Below are 15,624 nucleotides of genomic sequence, written 5' to 3' on the forward strand. Positions count from 1 at the left end.
AACCCCTTAGTATTAAATGAAAGAGCCTCCTGAAAGTTTATTATTGGAATATCATACCTTTAGCTAAGGTTCTTTTATGTGGATCTTTGTGACATGTGAGATCTTGAAAAAGCTAACGAAGTAAAAGTAAGGTCTGATAGAGATCTTTGCGTATGTAAGAATTTGTGTATGTCTTCTAGGTGAATTTGGAACAGATGTTGTTCACTAATTTATTACCTACCATAAATGATTTAGCGTGAGCTAGTAATTTGAGGGACTCCCAGGTGTGCACTGCTACAAAAATAATACACTGGTCAGAACTTGTTAGTCATGGTACCCTCCTACAAATTACAGCCTATCCAGTCCCATCCAGGGTTTGTTGTTGGTTTCTTTTTTAATGTATAGTTCTGGCCAAAAACACGCTTTGTGCACACAACCCTAACAGCTGTGTATGAAATAATAATTAATTGTTATGCCACATTAGTCAATATACTGGGTTATTTTTACATAGTCCTTCTTAAGCTGTGCACACAGTACAAGCCAACTTTCTTGCCCATACACATTTCTATATGTAGTTCTCTGGTCCTCTATGTTGGCAGAGTTATTCTATCATGAATGTACTGAGAATCAGAAATTCTCAAAGCTCACTAGCCATTCCTCTTTCACTTATTGAATTCCTATGTATTTTTGCATTCACAGTTTTGAAAAGAAAGTGTACAATTTTGTGTCAGTGCCAGCTTCCAGTTTTATGAAAATACGACTCCTCAGTATAACTAACATTGCTGTTTGCTCAGATTTGGGGATTCTGAAAGTGATGTTATTAGACACGCTTCTCCACATCATATTGCAACTCTTGGACAAAAGACTAAATTCCTGATTTTCTGCTTGAACAAAATTTGAAAGGGAGATCTGGGAAGACTCAAATAAATGGCTGCAGAAGCTATATATTTCTGTGGCACTGGGCAGCCTCTGTAAATATTTCTAACCTACTGAAGGAAGGAATAGGGAGAAATTCTCTTTTTACAAGCATTGCATAAAACAGCTTCCAACACGCACATGTGAGGGAGGGAAGAGGAGTTTCAATTCTGTAGTCAGCTAGTAGAGCTGTCATAGCACAAAGTATACACCAGGCTTCATTGGGACACTATAGAATAGCCAGACAGAAGTGAGGTTAAAATCAGCCTTGCTTGTTGCACTGGCAACGCTGAGGTTAGTGCTGTACAGATGGAATATTTTAGTGGAAATGCACAATGCTGAAGGTGGTTTATTCTCTGTAAGGCTGGCATGAATCTTAATTTTTGCCAAGTTGTTTAACAATTAGATCAAAGCCTTGGATTCAGGGCACCTTATTACATGTTCTTTGTAAAACACCCCTGAAGTTGCCATTTAATCTTCAGCTGAACATTTAGAAAAATGAAGATTCAGTAATACTCTGTGAGTTTAGCTGTAAATAAAACATGAAATATTAGAACACTAATCCTCAACAGAGTTGCAATAACCTTTTCAAGACCCAGGTTGTGGACAATTTGCACACACAGAACACCCCAAGCCAAAAAATCAGAAGCCTTTCACAGTGCTCTGTGTCAGTTTAATGTGATTTAATACATTCTTTTCCAGAATGGTCACCTGATTATCTCTGAGGGCTCAGTGGTCATAGAGGCTAAATGATGTTCATAGGTGGGGGAATTACTTCAGACTAATGAAATACTTTACCTGGCACATTCTCATTTTTTGCATCTTGTAAACAGTTTTAATGAGGAAGATTTACTTAAAAATTGTCTCTGTCTTATACTAGGTAGGCCAGAATACTTGCAAATATTCTTTGGCGAGCAATCATTGCTGACAGTTCTGTAAGATCAGAGTCCTTTATGTTGGTTGAGATCCTCTACCTAGGAGACGTAAACCAAGCTCCATTGACTATACCAGTTTATATCAGCAAGCAGTAATTTTGCTTTGGACAAGACAGTTGTAAACATAGAAGAAAGATACATTCAAGGAGTAAGATTGCAGCACAAAGTTTCCAGCTTCAAGTCAGTTGGCCAAGCCTGAAGTTTGGCTTTTTTCCCCTTTTCTTTTCTTTTCTTTTCTTTTCTTTTCTTTTCTTTTCTTTTCTTTTCTTTTCTTTTCTTTTCTTTTCTTTTCTTTTCTTTTCTTTTCTTTTCTTTTCTTTTCTTTTCTTTTCTTTTCTTTTCTTTTCTTTTCTTTTCTTTTCTTTTCTTTTCTTTTCTTTTCTTTTTTCTTTTCTTTTCTTTTCTTTTCTTTTCTTTTCTTTTCTTTTCTTTTCTTTTCTTTTCTTTTCTTTTCTTTTCTTTTCTTTTCTTTTCTTTTCTTTTCTCTTCTTTTCTCTTCTTTTCTCTTCTTTTCTTTTCTCTTCTTTTCTCTTCTTTTCTCTTCTTTTCTCTTCTTTTAATGATGGTAACATCTATTGTCTGGGACAGAAGGTTTACAGTAATGTTTCTGCTGAGAGGGCACATTTTAAAACTGTCTATGGAATTTGGAATCATAACTCTTAGAGGACTTCATAAGGACTTCTGCAGCTAAACCCTTTCCCACTTAGAACTTTCTTCCTCCTTTTTACCTACTTGGCCACCTAGAAAAAAGTTTGAGAGGTTTGTGATCTGTGAAAGTGTGTAAATAATTCAAAGTGAGTGGTAAGCATAAGAAAATAGCTGGACTTTATTCACATTGCTGCCTGAATGGTGACTGATGTTTGAATGCGAGCTATTGTTTCTTATTTGCTTCACAATGCTGTATGCTGAATGGCAACAAATTCGTAAAGTGAGATTTTATTTACTGACCCAGGGTCCAAGTATAAAGAATAACAATTGATGTAGTTTTTATGGTGTTCCTGGTAATTTGAATTACTCTATGCTGAGAATAAATCAAGTTGCAGAGGCATATTGTATAAGTCATATTTTATTTTAGACTTTGCCTTGTTTAGTTTCGTCTAAGTTCAGTTTTTGGTAAAGGTTAGCTAGTTCAAATCCATAGAAGCAGTTGCTGCAGGTTAGGATAAGTGTTTTTGTCTAAAAAATTTTTTCATCTTGTCTGTTTCTTATCTCTGCTGAATAGCGTGGGATAAGCTAGTTCAGGTGTGGGTTTGGGACTAAACATGCATGGCAATCGACAGCATTACATAATCAATGTGTTCAATATACATAAAGACTTCAACTAGAAAGTCAAATGTGGTGGCAGCATTTAACTTTGTGTCAATAGAAGAACATGCTGAATTTACTATGTTTCATTTTGAATTTGTTGGTTTGGTTTGGTTTGGTTTGGTTTTCTCCAATGGATTGCTTGTGCTTCAAATGTCTACTATAATGCACAACCATCGCTGTCACTTAGGGATTATGAAAAGCTCTCTTTGTTTTGCAGATCATCCGGTGAAAGAATTTTTGGATCTGTTCAGTCGCCACATGCTTCCTCATGCAATAGATGAACCCCACATTGATGCAGAATCAGCTCAGACTGAACCCTGTACTTCAGACTCTGTGCAGGATTCGTCTGAATATATAATACTGGATCCTTTCTTTCCAAACTTTATAGACTTTGAAGAAGAGGAAGACTGTGAAAACACTACTGATGTTACAACTCCTCCAGCTTTGCAGTTCATCAATGGAAAGCAACAAGTTACTAGTGCACCTAAGAGCACAAAAGCTGAGGAAGCCAGAAGTGACCAAATTGAAAGTGTTGCACATTCCAAAAATGTAACCTTTTCTCAAATCAATGAAACCAACACATTTATAATACCTGAAACTGAAGCTTCTGGTACTATGCAACCAAGCAAAGCTGGAGAAGTAATAGGGGCATTTGAAGTTACACAGCCTACAGCAGATGTTGCAATGTTAGAGCCTGTTTATAGTGGTGAGTCAGAAGTGGCCACAACAGATAAAGTAATAGCCATTACTTCTTCCTATGAGCAGTCTCTGCAAAAAAATAAAGAGACTGTAACATGGCACGGAACTGAGGAGACTTCCACTAAAGATATAAAAAACTTGCTTTTGATTACTAGCGAATCTTCTGGAGACGGATCCACTGAATCTGATTTAACCAGTTCTGTCTTCTCAGAAATTTTAACAACGTCAAGAAAGGAAGATGATGAAAAAAAATCTGGTGTAACTTCTGCTCCTGATGCATTTACTGTGGAAAGTTCTGCTGTAACTGCTTCTCTGGATGCAGTTTTCAATACTGCTACAGTAGGCAAAGTTGTGAAAGACCTTGTTCCAGAAAAGGCAACCCCTGCTCCAGGAGATCATTATAAATCAACAATTGAACTTAATACAAATTCCCCTGTTGAAATACTTCTGGAAACAAGTAGTCACACAGCAAAGCCTCAGGTGAGTGCTTCTTCTATAGCTCTGGAAGGCTCTGGAGATGTAGAAGAGGACATCACTGTAACTTCAGCCGTGACAACGGAAACAGCAGTAACAGAAACACTTTCAATGCAAGATATTTCTTTGGGCCTTGGCACAGTATTGCCAACAGAAATTTCTGTAACTGTTTCAGGAATTACCTCTACTTTGCCCAGAGAAACAGGCACTCTTTATTCTGCCTTTGATCAAAGTTCTGAAGTGACTGTTGCCACCGATTCTGTCTCTGACTTTATTACGGGAAAAGTACTTGTCAGCTCTCTTGTAACTGAAAAGAATATTCAAGATGAAAAAGAAATACAGACTACTGTGTCTTCAAGTCAGAAAAATTCAGCTACCGCTGCAGAGGGAAACTTGGAGTTGAATGAACTTGGGAGCACTACTAGTGCAGTCAGAACTGTAAGTCAAGAGCCCATTCTGCTTAGGAAAACTGTAACAGGTACCATAAGTTCTGAAATCAAAAAGGTCACCACTGTTCCTCTCTTGAGAGAGAAGAAGCTATTTATAAATGAAGGATCAGCTGAAGAACCAGTGGGCATGTTTTCAGGGGGTCCCACAAGAAAAGTGGTAAGTACTGACTCCCCATTATTTGGTCTGGGTTCTGGAGACGTAGAAGGTATCATTGAGTCTGCCACTTTGACTTCAGTTCCATTAAGGCCTGAAATACAAACAGAAAAGCATGAAGGAAAAGTTTACAGCATAAATGATGCTTCACTGAAGAAGGCAACAACAGAATATGAAGAGCATGCAAGAACAGATGAATCTGCAATATCAGCTTCAAGCACTGGGTCGGATGGCTTGACAAAGGAGCCTGGAGTAGCAAGTCAGATGTCTCAGAATGTGTTTAGTACAGGAAACCCAGAAGAACAAACCCAGGAAACTGATTCAACTTACACAGCTCCTCCTGAAGTAAAATCCAGCCCTAGTTCTAGAAAAGAGACAGCATCTCATGTTGCGCCAGCAGTTGAACCTGAAGATTTAGAAACAGGTGAGGTCACAGCATCTCCAGAATCACTAGTCAGTAACAGCCCTCATGACATCATGGTGGCACATGGTACTGGCAGTATAAAAGCAGTGGCTGAATCCACAGAAAACAAAAATGCAAAAGTTAGTTCTTCAACTGTTGCGTTAGGCAAGATTCTCCTGATTGAGCATGGCTCTGGAGAAGAATTCAAAGGTGATGCCAGCACCACAAAACTAATGTCTAATGGACCTACTGAAGAAATACTTGGAAGTAATTTCTCATTTATTGATCAGGGATCTGGAGAAGCAAAGACATTCATTGAATCACTTGCAAAAGCAGCAGTTTCACCCACTGGGAGAGCACAAACACGAGAGAAGTATGACGAAACAGTTGTTAGCGTGCCATCTACAGATCATGCCTTCACTGCTGAAACCGATGAACTAGTCACAAGTACCGATCATGAAGCAACCACAATGGGAACTGTAGCTGACATAAGAATGGAAGAGAAAACAACCGATGAACTGACAGTGAAAGCTTTTTCTACAGAGAGTCCTTTGGTGGAAGATATACATTCTGAGGAAAACAGGCCAAGGGAAATGTCACCAAAAGCTATAGAATCTTCTGAAGAAACAACAACAGACCCATTCTTTAGAAGTACACAGGTTAACCATGAACATCCGGGATTTTTACATGTTCTGACTGTCAGTCCATATTCAGAAGAAAAGGAATTAGAAACTGAATCTGTTAAAAGAATACTTTTGCCATTTCATGATGACAGAGTAACTGAGCCTGTAAAGACTGAAAGGAAATACATAAGCTCTCCAGTTACAGACACAGAGCAAGAGGAGGAGTTGGTACAAAACATTTTCCCTACGAATAATATTCCCAGAACACTCCTGACACCTGGAGAACAAGAGCTAACAAGTAATGATCTCATCAGTGATCCATTTTCAGGACAAGGATCAGGAGACAACCTTGCTGTTATTCCTTCTATAGTCCCATTGGCTGTCAAAGAAATCACGAGTACTTTAAGTCCTCATCCTGCAAATATGGGACCCAAACTTTCAACTGACAAGACACAAGACTTTGAAAGAGGAAGCACTGAATCAAATGGTGAAGTGAATGAAGAAGTTACAAGTGCTGTAACTGAGCTGCTGATGTTAGAAACAGAAGACCAGTTCCCCAGCTTAGCAATCACCAGTTCTCCAGCTTTAGTAGAAGAGAGTTCCAAGACCTTCAGCTCTGAAGAGATTAAAGACATGACACATTATTTTGTTGCTATTGAAGAACTTAACAATACAGAAACTGACTATAGGAGAGGAGAAAATGAAGCAGATAGGACAACAGCTACTTCTGACACAGCTAAAGCTGTTTCTCAAGAGGAGACATCACATTTGTTGATTAAAGATGTTGTAACTCCTGTTTCTGTAATACTGAGTAGAACTCCTAATCATGAAATAGAAGAATCGCCTGTAACACCACCAACATCGATGCCAGGCAGAGTATTACCTGAAAGCTCTGGAGAAGGATCTGGCTGGGTTGGTCTTATGGATTCATCTTCTCCTGATATGTTTACTCATTTGTCAATACCCCCTGTGTCAAAAGTAGAAATAAATGATTCATCTAGTGTTCCTGGGGAGGTTTATTCTGAAGTTATGACAACAGAGGTACCGGTAGATGGGTCACAGACTGTGATCACAGGACTACCATCCCTTTTTACAGAAGAAAAAGATGTGGCAAATCCATCTGCTGTTCAACCAAAGACAGCTACATCAGAAGAACTAACAAGTGATACTGGGATATATGAGAAAATTATTCCCGTGATTGATGATAAAAGAAGTGTTATATTGAACGTTTCTGTTTATGGTGATATTACACTAATTGAAGAACGACTTCAAATCCTGTCAGAAGAGACAACTATTATAGACATGGATCACTCAAAATCAATGCCTGAAGATATAATAAGTGTGCAGACAATGCCAAATCCTCTTATACAATCTACATATGGCAGTGATGATAGCATGACAGCTGAAGGGGAGAAATACGATTCAACACCTAAATTTTCCATAACCAAAGGGAAGACACTTGGATCCAGTGATAGTCTTTCTTTGACTACTTCCAGTCAGCCAAGTAGTGAGTCAGTAACAGCTGGGCACAGGCCAAAATCATATGACAAGGATTCCGGTTCAGGGAATGCCATGAAGTTTGCAACAGAGTCTCTCATCACTACTGAGTTCTCTGATCTGGGCATTTTCCTTCCTACAGCACCATCGCTGGCAAGCCCTCATGTGCTGCATGAGTCTAAGCATACAACAAGCACAACAGAAGACATCTACAAGCTGAATACTTCAGCAAACAACCAAGTAATAGCAGATCAAAGCGAAACAATCTCTGTCTCTGGCTTTTCTGGAATGGGCCAAGAAGAACTAGATGATAAGCAGCCTGTGGTTCCTTCTGTTACACCAGTTTTAACTACTGAGGCAGAAAAAGCTTTGACAACTGACATACTTGATGTAAGCACTGTCACCACACAGCATACATCCCAACTGACAACCATATCATCTAGCAAGAATGAAGAAAAGCATCCTACAGCATATACAAACACAAAATCAGCATCAGCAGAGTATGAAGAGATAGATCCAGTGAGCTTATATTCTGTACCTCAAACTCCTAAATCCTCAGTAACTGTTCAGTTAGATAACGGAGTATCTGAGTATCCTGAGGTAATCATTCCAAGTACGTCATCATTAAAGGATACAGATCAGTCTGATCATTCATCAGAAGGAACCTTCAAAGAGGTTAGTTCTGATATTGCGGCAACATATAAACCACCCACTACAGACTTTCTTGACAGAACAGAGTCTTCTCTGTTGGAGTTCTCTTCTAAGCCCGTTTCAGAAAGCACAGCTACTGAAAGTACTCCTCATTTTACTAGACTTGTAACAGACAGCACAGAGGAGACAGAAACCTCTGTAACTGATTTGGCTGTTGAGGAAGGTTCTACTGTTTCTGGAGATTCTCCATCAATACATGTCTTGCCTACTGCTTTTCTGAATTTTGGAGAAGGAGTGAGCACGGATGTTCCGAACGTTAGCACAATAGAAGTTGAAGCTTCCTCAGGGAGAGTGAACAACCCCCATCAAGAAGATGGCAGGAGTACTGACAGAGATATCCCATGGGTCTTTTCCACACCTGCTTCAGATTCACCCAGTCATATTGAAAGCGAAGCATTTCAACCTGACCAGGAAGCAGTTACAATGCTAGCTTCATCTTCACAACCTTTGGACAGAAGCATGGAAACACAATCACCTTTGTTTGGTCAAGGGGAGTTTACAACAATTGCTTCTAACATTGCAACAAACAGCACTGCCCCTGCAAACAGCCCGTTTCAAAATGAGCAGTCAACGATAAGCTCTGAGGAGCCAAATACCATTGAACTTGTAACTTCATCATTTTCCCTTTCGGAAGTCACTAATGGATCAGATTTCCTGATTGGCACCAGTGTGGGTTCAGTTGAAGGCACAGCAGTGCAAATTCCAGGTAACTTTCAAATATGATCAATGTTGTATATGTTTGTTGTGATACTTGTAAATGTGTGTCTTAACTCTGATAAGAGGTATAATAATCAGAGCACCGTGTGAAATAACAACAGAACTCATAAGCCTCAAGCTTTGAAATCAACATGTTTGTAACCCCTGCAAAATCCAGGAGGATGGGGGTACCAAAACTCAAGCTCAGTGACATTTCCCGAGTGTTTGCATCATGGAGCTCTGGATCAGATTTGAGGTGATCAGCCAGTTCTAAAAGACAGGAAGGTAACACTGATTGTGGTACAGAATTCATCTGTAATTATTTAATTTTCCAATTTCCAATATATAATTTTGTATGATAGCTTTTCTGTGTTGGCATGATGATAGGACTTGCACAACTGATTTACAGGTAGGTTTGGATTATAACGTCTTGCAGTTGACTTAGAGAGTAGATTTAGTGCACATTTTAAGATCAGCATTTTCTATAAAAATTAATAACTCTTAGTCCACAAAATAACATTCCAGGCAAAAGAAAACAGAGACTTCATGTTTTCAGCCTGTCTGTAGTTCTAACTGGTCGATACAGTGTCTGTCTCTTTATAAGTTACAGGTCTCATTGTTAGACATCATTTGCCATAGTATTTTGGTTTACATAATGGTTATTAGACACCATTTCACCGAATACACAGATGATGCAAGTAGGATGGTATGAATTGCATTGCTTCAGTTCATATTTTATTTAGATATAGCTGAGGACCAAGAACTGAACTGGCTTAATTTTATAGGGCTTTCTACTATTTTTCCTCAAATAATCCAGGTAGCTGTCAATTTGAAAATGTTTACTGGGAAAATATTCAGTCCGTAGGAGGACAAATGGACAGTAAACATACAAGAAACCTCATTAAGTACTTAACATAGCCCCAAGTTGGGAACTTGCAGTGAAGCAGTCCTAAACCAAGCATCCTATTTTATGGATATGATCAGATTCTTTTTGAAATCTCCAAAGTGAGATCATGCCCACTTAATTACAATCCCAAATTTATGTAGACAGGATTTTCTTCTGGAGGTTTTCAACAGAAGCTTCTGCTTTCCAGTGACTGTATAGGGAGCTTGGTACTTTAAGAAGACTTCTCTGAATGTCTAACTTGCGAGGGTAAAAGAGATGCTAATTATCTTTTATTTCATAAATCATAATCAGATTGTTTTGGAAAAATGTAACCAAAAATCTAAACTATTCTCATTTCTCTGAATTAACTTAGGTCACAGAACTCTCTTAACAATTTTGTAAGTTTTCAAAGCCAGGGCTTTCTTCTCGTATCCCAGGACTGTCTTCCTGACTTTCATCTGACTCTGAGAAGCTAATACTTAGAAATGGTTACCTAGTGCATACTTGTTTGTGTGAGTGATCATTAATAGGCATTAAATCAAATGCAAATATCTAGGTATCTAAACTCAGTTGAAATAAACATCACTAGAAGTCATAAAGCTCTGCAAGGAAAAGCTATTTAAATGGTAACTGCTGTAACAACTGAGGATTTCACAACAGGTAAGCTTTTATCTTCCTGTTTAGTTCAGCTATGAATGTATTCAGTACCTTCATTTGTATTCTTGAAATGTGTTTTTAAGGAAGACAGGTGGGAAATGTGTATGTATGACAACATCCTTTCAAAGAAATAAGACTTCATGGGCATTGACTGATTAAATATAACAAAGTGAAACAACAGCAGCCAGCCAGTATGTTCTGTGTACCCAATCATTCTACATGAACTAACCCTGTTCAAAGAAAAAAAGCATTTTCCACCCATTTCGCCTATGTTTAACTTTTTTCAGCTCTAATTAATTGTCATGTCATGCAAACTAAATCTTCAATAGAATATCATGACTGCCAAATATACTGCAAATTGCTATGAAAAAATGTAATTCTGAAAATTATTTATACTGGTTCGTAGTAAATGCCATGTTGTTGTTAAAATTGAAAATAGTGATGCCTGAAAACAAGCTTTACTGTTTTACAAAACTATCTTATTCTCAGTAGTGTATTATATCGATAGAATTTCTTTAAGTATGGTAAAGTCTGCAATGTCAAAGCAGGAGTTGCCAAAGATTTATTTTTCCAAAAAAATCAGGAAGGCACCAGTTCCTTGAAACTACAGAATCAATTTTCTTTTCCTACTTGTTTAACAGGCCAAGATCCATGCAAAAGCAACCCCTGCCTTAATGGTGGTACCTGCTATCCACGCGGCTCATTTTACATCTGTACATGTTTGCCAGGTTTCAACGGCGAGCAGTGTGAATTAGGTAAGCTGATGCCATCTAGGTATTGATTAAATGGAGCATAAAGTTTTCATGACATCTGCAGAAGTGTTGTGTCTGGAAATTGAAGAACACATAGACATTTGAAAAATCCTACAGTGAGGCCTTACTTAAGAAGAGAACAATAAAATGAAGGAGGTCCACTTATCCTTTTTCTTTCCCCCCACGAAGCGCACAGATTTGTACACACACAGAAGAGAATGTAAGTAAACTACATGACTCAGAATTCATAACGTTACATTCATAAGTACATCAAATAACGCCAAATAAACATTAATATTTGGCATAGTTCTGAAGAGCTTTGTGTAATTATTGGAAAGAGGAGTAAAATAAACTAATTCCAAATGTGATTGGGAAGCTGAGCACTGAAGGCCACTTAGATATTTTTTCAAGGAAATTGTAAGTACGATCCTAATCATATACAACTTCAGTATAAATTAGTATTTTGATAACTTTTCTAGCTGAGGACCTCTTCAAGCTCCCTGTGACATCTGTGTTTTCCTGCTGACTGTGGGTTTCAAGTAACTCACCAGTACAGTTCAGAATAACCAGCTTTTCCTTCCAACCAGCAAACTGAAGTATGATAAAAGTGGTAGTTTTTGTTGTTTAGTGTACAGCTGGTTTAGTCTTTTGAAAAGATGTAGGTTTCATTTCCTGATAAATACCATGGATTTCTCTATTACACAGTTGCCTGCCAAATTTGAAAGAAAAAACCTCATTCAACATTGATAAAATGGGTTCAACTCCTCTCATATATATGGCTTTGGAAATAATAAAAAAAACCCCAACCTTACCCAAAGTTTGATATCAGTGCAGCATAATTGTTAGGATTGCTATGGTTTTATTTCTGCTCTGCAAGACAGTATGTGATTAAAATATAATCAGCCAGTGTTCTCTGCCTAGCTCATATTGATGAGTTTGCTAGTTCCTTAGTGGGTTGTTGCTGATAGATACCAAGTTTTAGATGTTGCATCTTAAATGTTCTTTGTCAAGGAATACAGCATCCCCTGGTTGCAAACCAGAGGTCAGATAATAATTTTCTCCCCTTTTTTCGGGTTGTGAAAGGATAATATGGCCAGTTGTCACCCAGAACTCTTTATGTTTATTAATGAATTGGAGTGAGACACTCCACAGCCACTCACCATATAGAAATATGTTCTGTGGTGTTCAAAGAAAGTAAACCTCAGCATTTTTAGCCCTGGATTCAGGGATATTCTGGATATAAGGCGTAAAACATATATTGAGAGCTTTCCAAATGGCTGGAACAAATAAGATCTAGCTTAAAATTTGAACAGAAGTAGTTTTTTAAAATAAAAATGTATTTTTAAAAGCGCCTTTCAAACGATGCAGCAATTATTCCTAGGATTGCACAGCTGTTTGTTGGTCTGTAGTCATGTTTAACTTCTCTTTTATATTTTAATAGTTGATCGCTACCAGCAGTTCACTTTGGACTAAGATGTTTGCAAAATCTACATTGAAGTTCAAGCTGATTGTTTCAGAGGAACAGCACTCATTAAAAAACCTCGTATGATCTTTATAATGAGACATACTAGTTTATAACCTGTGCAAATACATGCACAAATTATATTAAATGAATTAGTGCTCCAATTTAAAAGACAAAGACAAGGTATTTTAGTAGCCAGAGGAGCAGAGGAAAGAAATGCTTGTTTACTCTGGAGCTATAGACTCAGCAGTAAACTATCTGCCTGAGATTGTCTTTATGATGCTTTGTCCTTATCCTGATAAGATTAGACAAGGAAGAAAAGAGAAATGCAAACCAGTAAGATGCTAAGGCATGCTGCTTTGCAGGCTGAAATTAACAGTCTGTTTAATGGTATGATAAGATTTCCAGTATTTGAGATTCATGAAGATATTTGAGGTCTCCTGTACCTGATGAAAATTTTTCATGCCGTGGTCACTCACTCAAGCCAAATTTTTCACCAGTACAGAAAAAGGAAGGCTGTGCATAGTGAAATCAGTTATCACACAAATAAACCGGTCACTTGGACCTTTTGCAATACTTCATTCTTCTGGATTGCGCTGGTCCTAGTAATAAGCATGACTAAGGCTGAAGAACATTTCCCTTCCAGGAGGTGGGCGTATCATAAAAACACTTTTATCTTTATGTTGTAGATATCGATGAATGCCAGTCTAACCCATGCCGGAATGGAGCCACATGTATAGATGGCCTCAATACCTTTACTTGCTTGTGTCTGCCAAGCTATACAGGTGCTCTCTGTGAACAAGGTAAGGTGTGTTCTTTAATCTGTGGGGATTGGGTCATCTGTTTCCATTTCAACACCCTTGTGGAGTAACTAGGCAAAGCCTAGTAAAAACAAGAGGTTGGATGAAACTGTCAAAATCTGTGGGATGTCATCAGTGATGAGGAGAGATTATGATTTTTGAGTATGTTAGACTCCCGTGATTTGTAGCTCAGGATTTTTTCTTTAAGGTTACATCTGCACCATTTTTTGCAGAGGGATAAGAGCAAAGTCTATCCACATGCTAACCTGACTGCAAGTCACATTGCTGTACCTAATATAAACTGATATATTGGGCAGTTTCTGTGTCAAAATTGCAACAGCCGTAGTTTTCAGGTGGCTCCAAGGCAAGCACGGCCTGCTCATGTTGGCTTGCAAACTACTGGGAATACACATAACGAGGTTGTCTTATTACTGTAGTGATGCTTACGGGATAATGAGTAGGGGCAGAGTTACTCTACGACCACACTTCTCTCTTAAAAAATCATATACAGTGTGAAAAACATATCAGACCATGTCATTTCCAATAAGCATCACTGGAAAGTAGGAATAGTCTACTGAATATACGAGATCATAAATCCATCCACTGGGGACCATAGCCTTGACAACTTCATCCCAGAATTTTCAAATTGATTTTTTCTGTGATCATTTTAGGAAAAACAAGTGCAGGATCACCATTACAAGGAACTTGTAAAGGTCTTTCTAAACTGGACAACTGGTCAGATTAAACATCAAGTTTCTGTAACTGTTAAAACATTGCCTGCAAGAAATCCCACTGTATTTGCAAGAAATATTTACAGTGCAAGATGCTTATTCAGTATGTGCATGCAATAGGAGGAATAAGGGTAGCAAAATCTGTTCTGTCAGTAAAATTAATGAAGGCATTTCCATGGGAAAAATAAATGATATTTCAAAGTGTACTTTCTAAAGCTTATTAAAATACTTTTCTCTTTTTCTTCAGCTGATTTTTTTCTGTCACAGGGGAATGAACTAAACCTTTGGATTTGTTTAATTAATATTGTGTGTTTTCATGTTTGCTTCTCCTCTTCAGTGAAAGGCAGTCTGCAAACTCTTTCAGCTTAATCTATGGAGATTTATTTGTTAGAGCTGAAAACTTTTAAAGCTGACCAGCTCTACCACTTTTCAATGTTTAACTTTTTCAGTAGTCTGGTTAACCTTGTAATGTGAAAGGGCTTTCTGAATCTGTTCTCCAAAATTATAAGTTGACAGTGTTTTCACAACAAACGAAATAAATGTTCTCACTCCCTTCCTCCTCCCCTTCATTCCAGCAAATCCATAGTAGCGAGTGACTCTGAGTACCATGGTAGTTTTAAGCTGCTTTTTATGACCAACCTGAGAGTGCATTTTAGGTGGTTAATGGGAACATTTCCTAGTTTGTCAATCAGAACCAGAGCCCTGCTCACTCAGCTTTGGAATTTAAATTTCCTCCACTTAAAGTCCTGCAGTGGTTTGGGACTTGGGAAAAGCATTCAGTGCCAAATTTCCACTCCACCAGACAAAATAAAACTGTGTTGGCGATTCAGACACAGTTGTCTGGCAAGCAGGCTTTATTTCAAGGCACCAGTCCTGACCTCACTAGGTTTAAAGACCAGCCAGAACGACAGAATGCGTACCTCGGTGCCACAGGAAAAGGTGGAGTTGAGCACACCAAGATTGTATTTCATTACTCTTTTTTTTTTTTTCCCTCCAATATATACTAATTTTAGAAAACTTCAAAAAAAAAAAAGAAAATGAAGCTGAAGGGCTTTCTTAGACACAGTGCTGAGTATTCAAAATGCCACGGAAAGGGACAGAAACAGCGAGCATGAATTGCCCCTGGAAATGAGGCTCAAAGCAGGAGACAACTCCACCATGACCTGGTCCCATGATATTGGTGTGGAAAAAATGTAGAGCTCAGAATTTCACCCGAATGCCCCCGTGAGATTTTTCTAGGCTTAAGAAATCTTCGGCTGATGTATTACGCTTGTGTCAGTGTTAGGATGTGACCAGAGGACAGGGAGCTCCAGCAGGTGGTAGAAGTTAGAGGAGCCTTCAGGGTGATCTAACCTAGGGTGAGGGGAATCAGTCCTGAGACTCAGTGAGCTGTAGTTGGCTCCCTGACAGACATTTTTCTTGCCAGGTGGAAACAGTTCAGCAGACAATCTGAGCCCAGGAACTTCTTCCTGAAAAGAGCTAAAGTTGTCTGA

General features: G+C 38.3%; 1 protein-coding gene across 1 annotated transcript in view; it reads left to right on the plus strand.

Moving 5' to 3' along the window:
* Positions 1-15,624, plus strand: part of VCAN (versican) — a 116,753-nt gene that overhangs the window by 76,692 nt on the left and 24,437 nt on the right. The window contains exons 8-10 of the mRNA XM_040580720.1: positions 3,355-8,853; positions 11,028-11,141; positions 13,290-13,403. Coding sequence (XP_040436654.1) covers positions 3,355-8,853; positions 11,028-11,141; positions 13,290-13,403 — 5,727 coding nt within the window. The remainder of the gene's footprint in view (positions 1-3,354; positions 8,854-11,027; positions 11,142-13,289; positions 13,404-15,624) is intronic.

The sequence above is a fragment of the Falco naumanni genome, chromosome Z, assembly GCF_017639655.2.
Source record: "Falco naumanni isolate bFalNau1 chromosome Z, bFalNau1.pat, whole genome shotgun sequence".
Lineage (NCBI taxonomy): Eukaryota > Metazoa > Chordata > Aves > Falconiformes > Falconidae > Falco > Falco naumanni.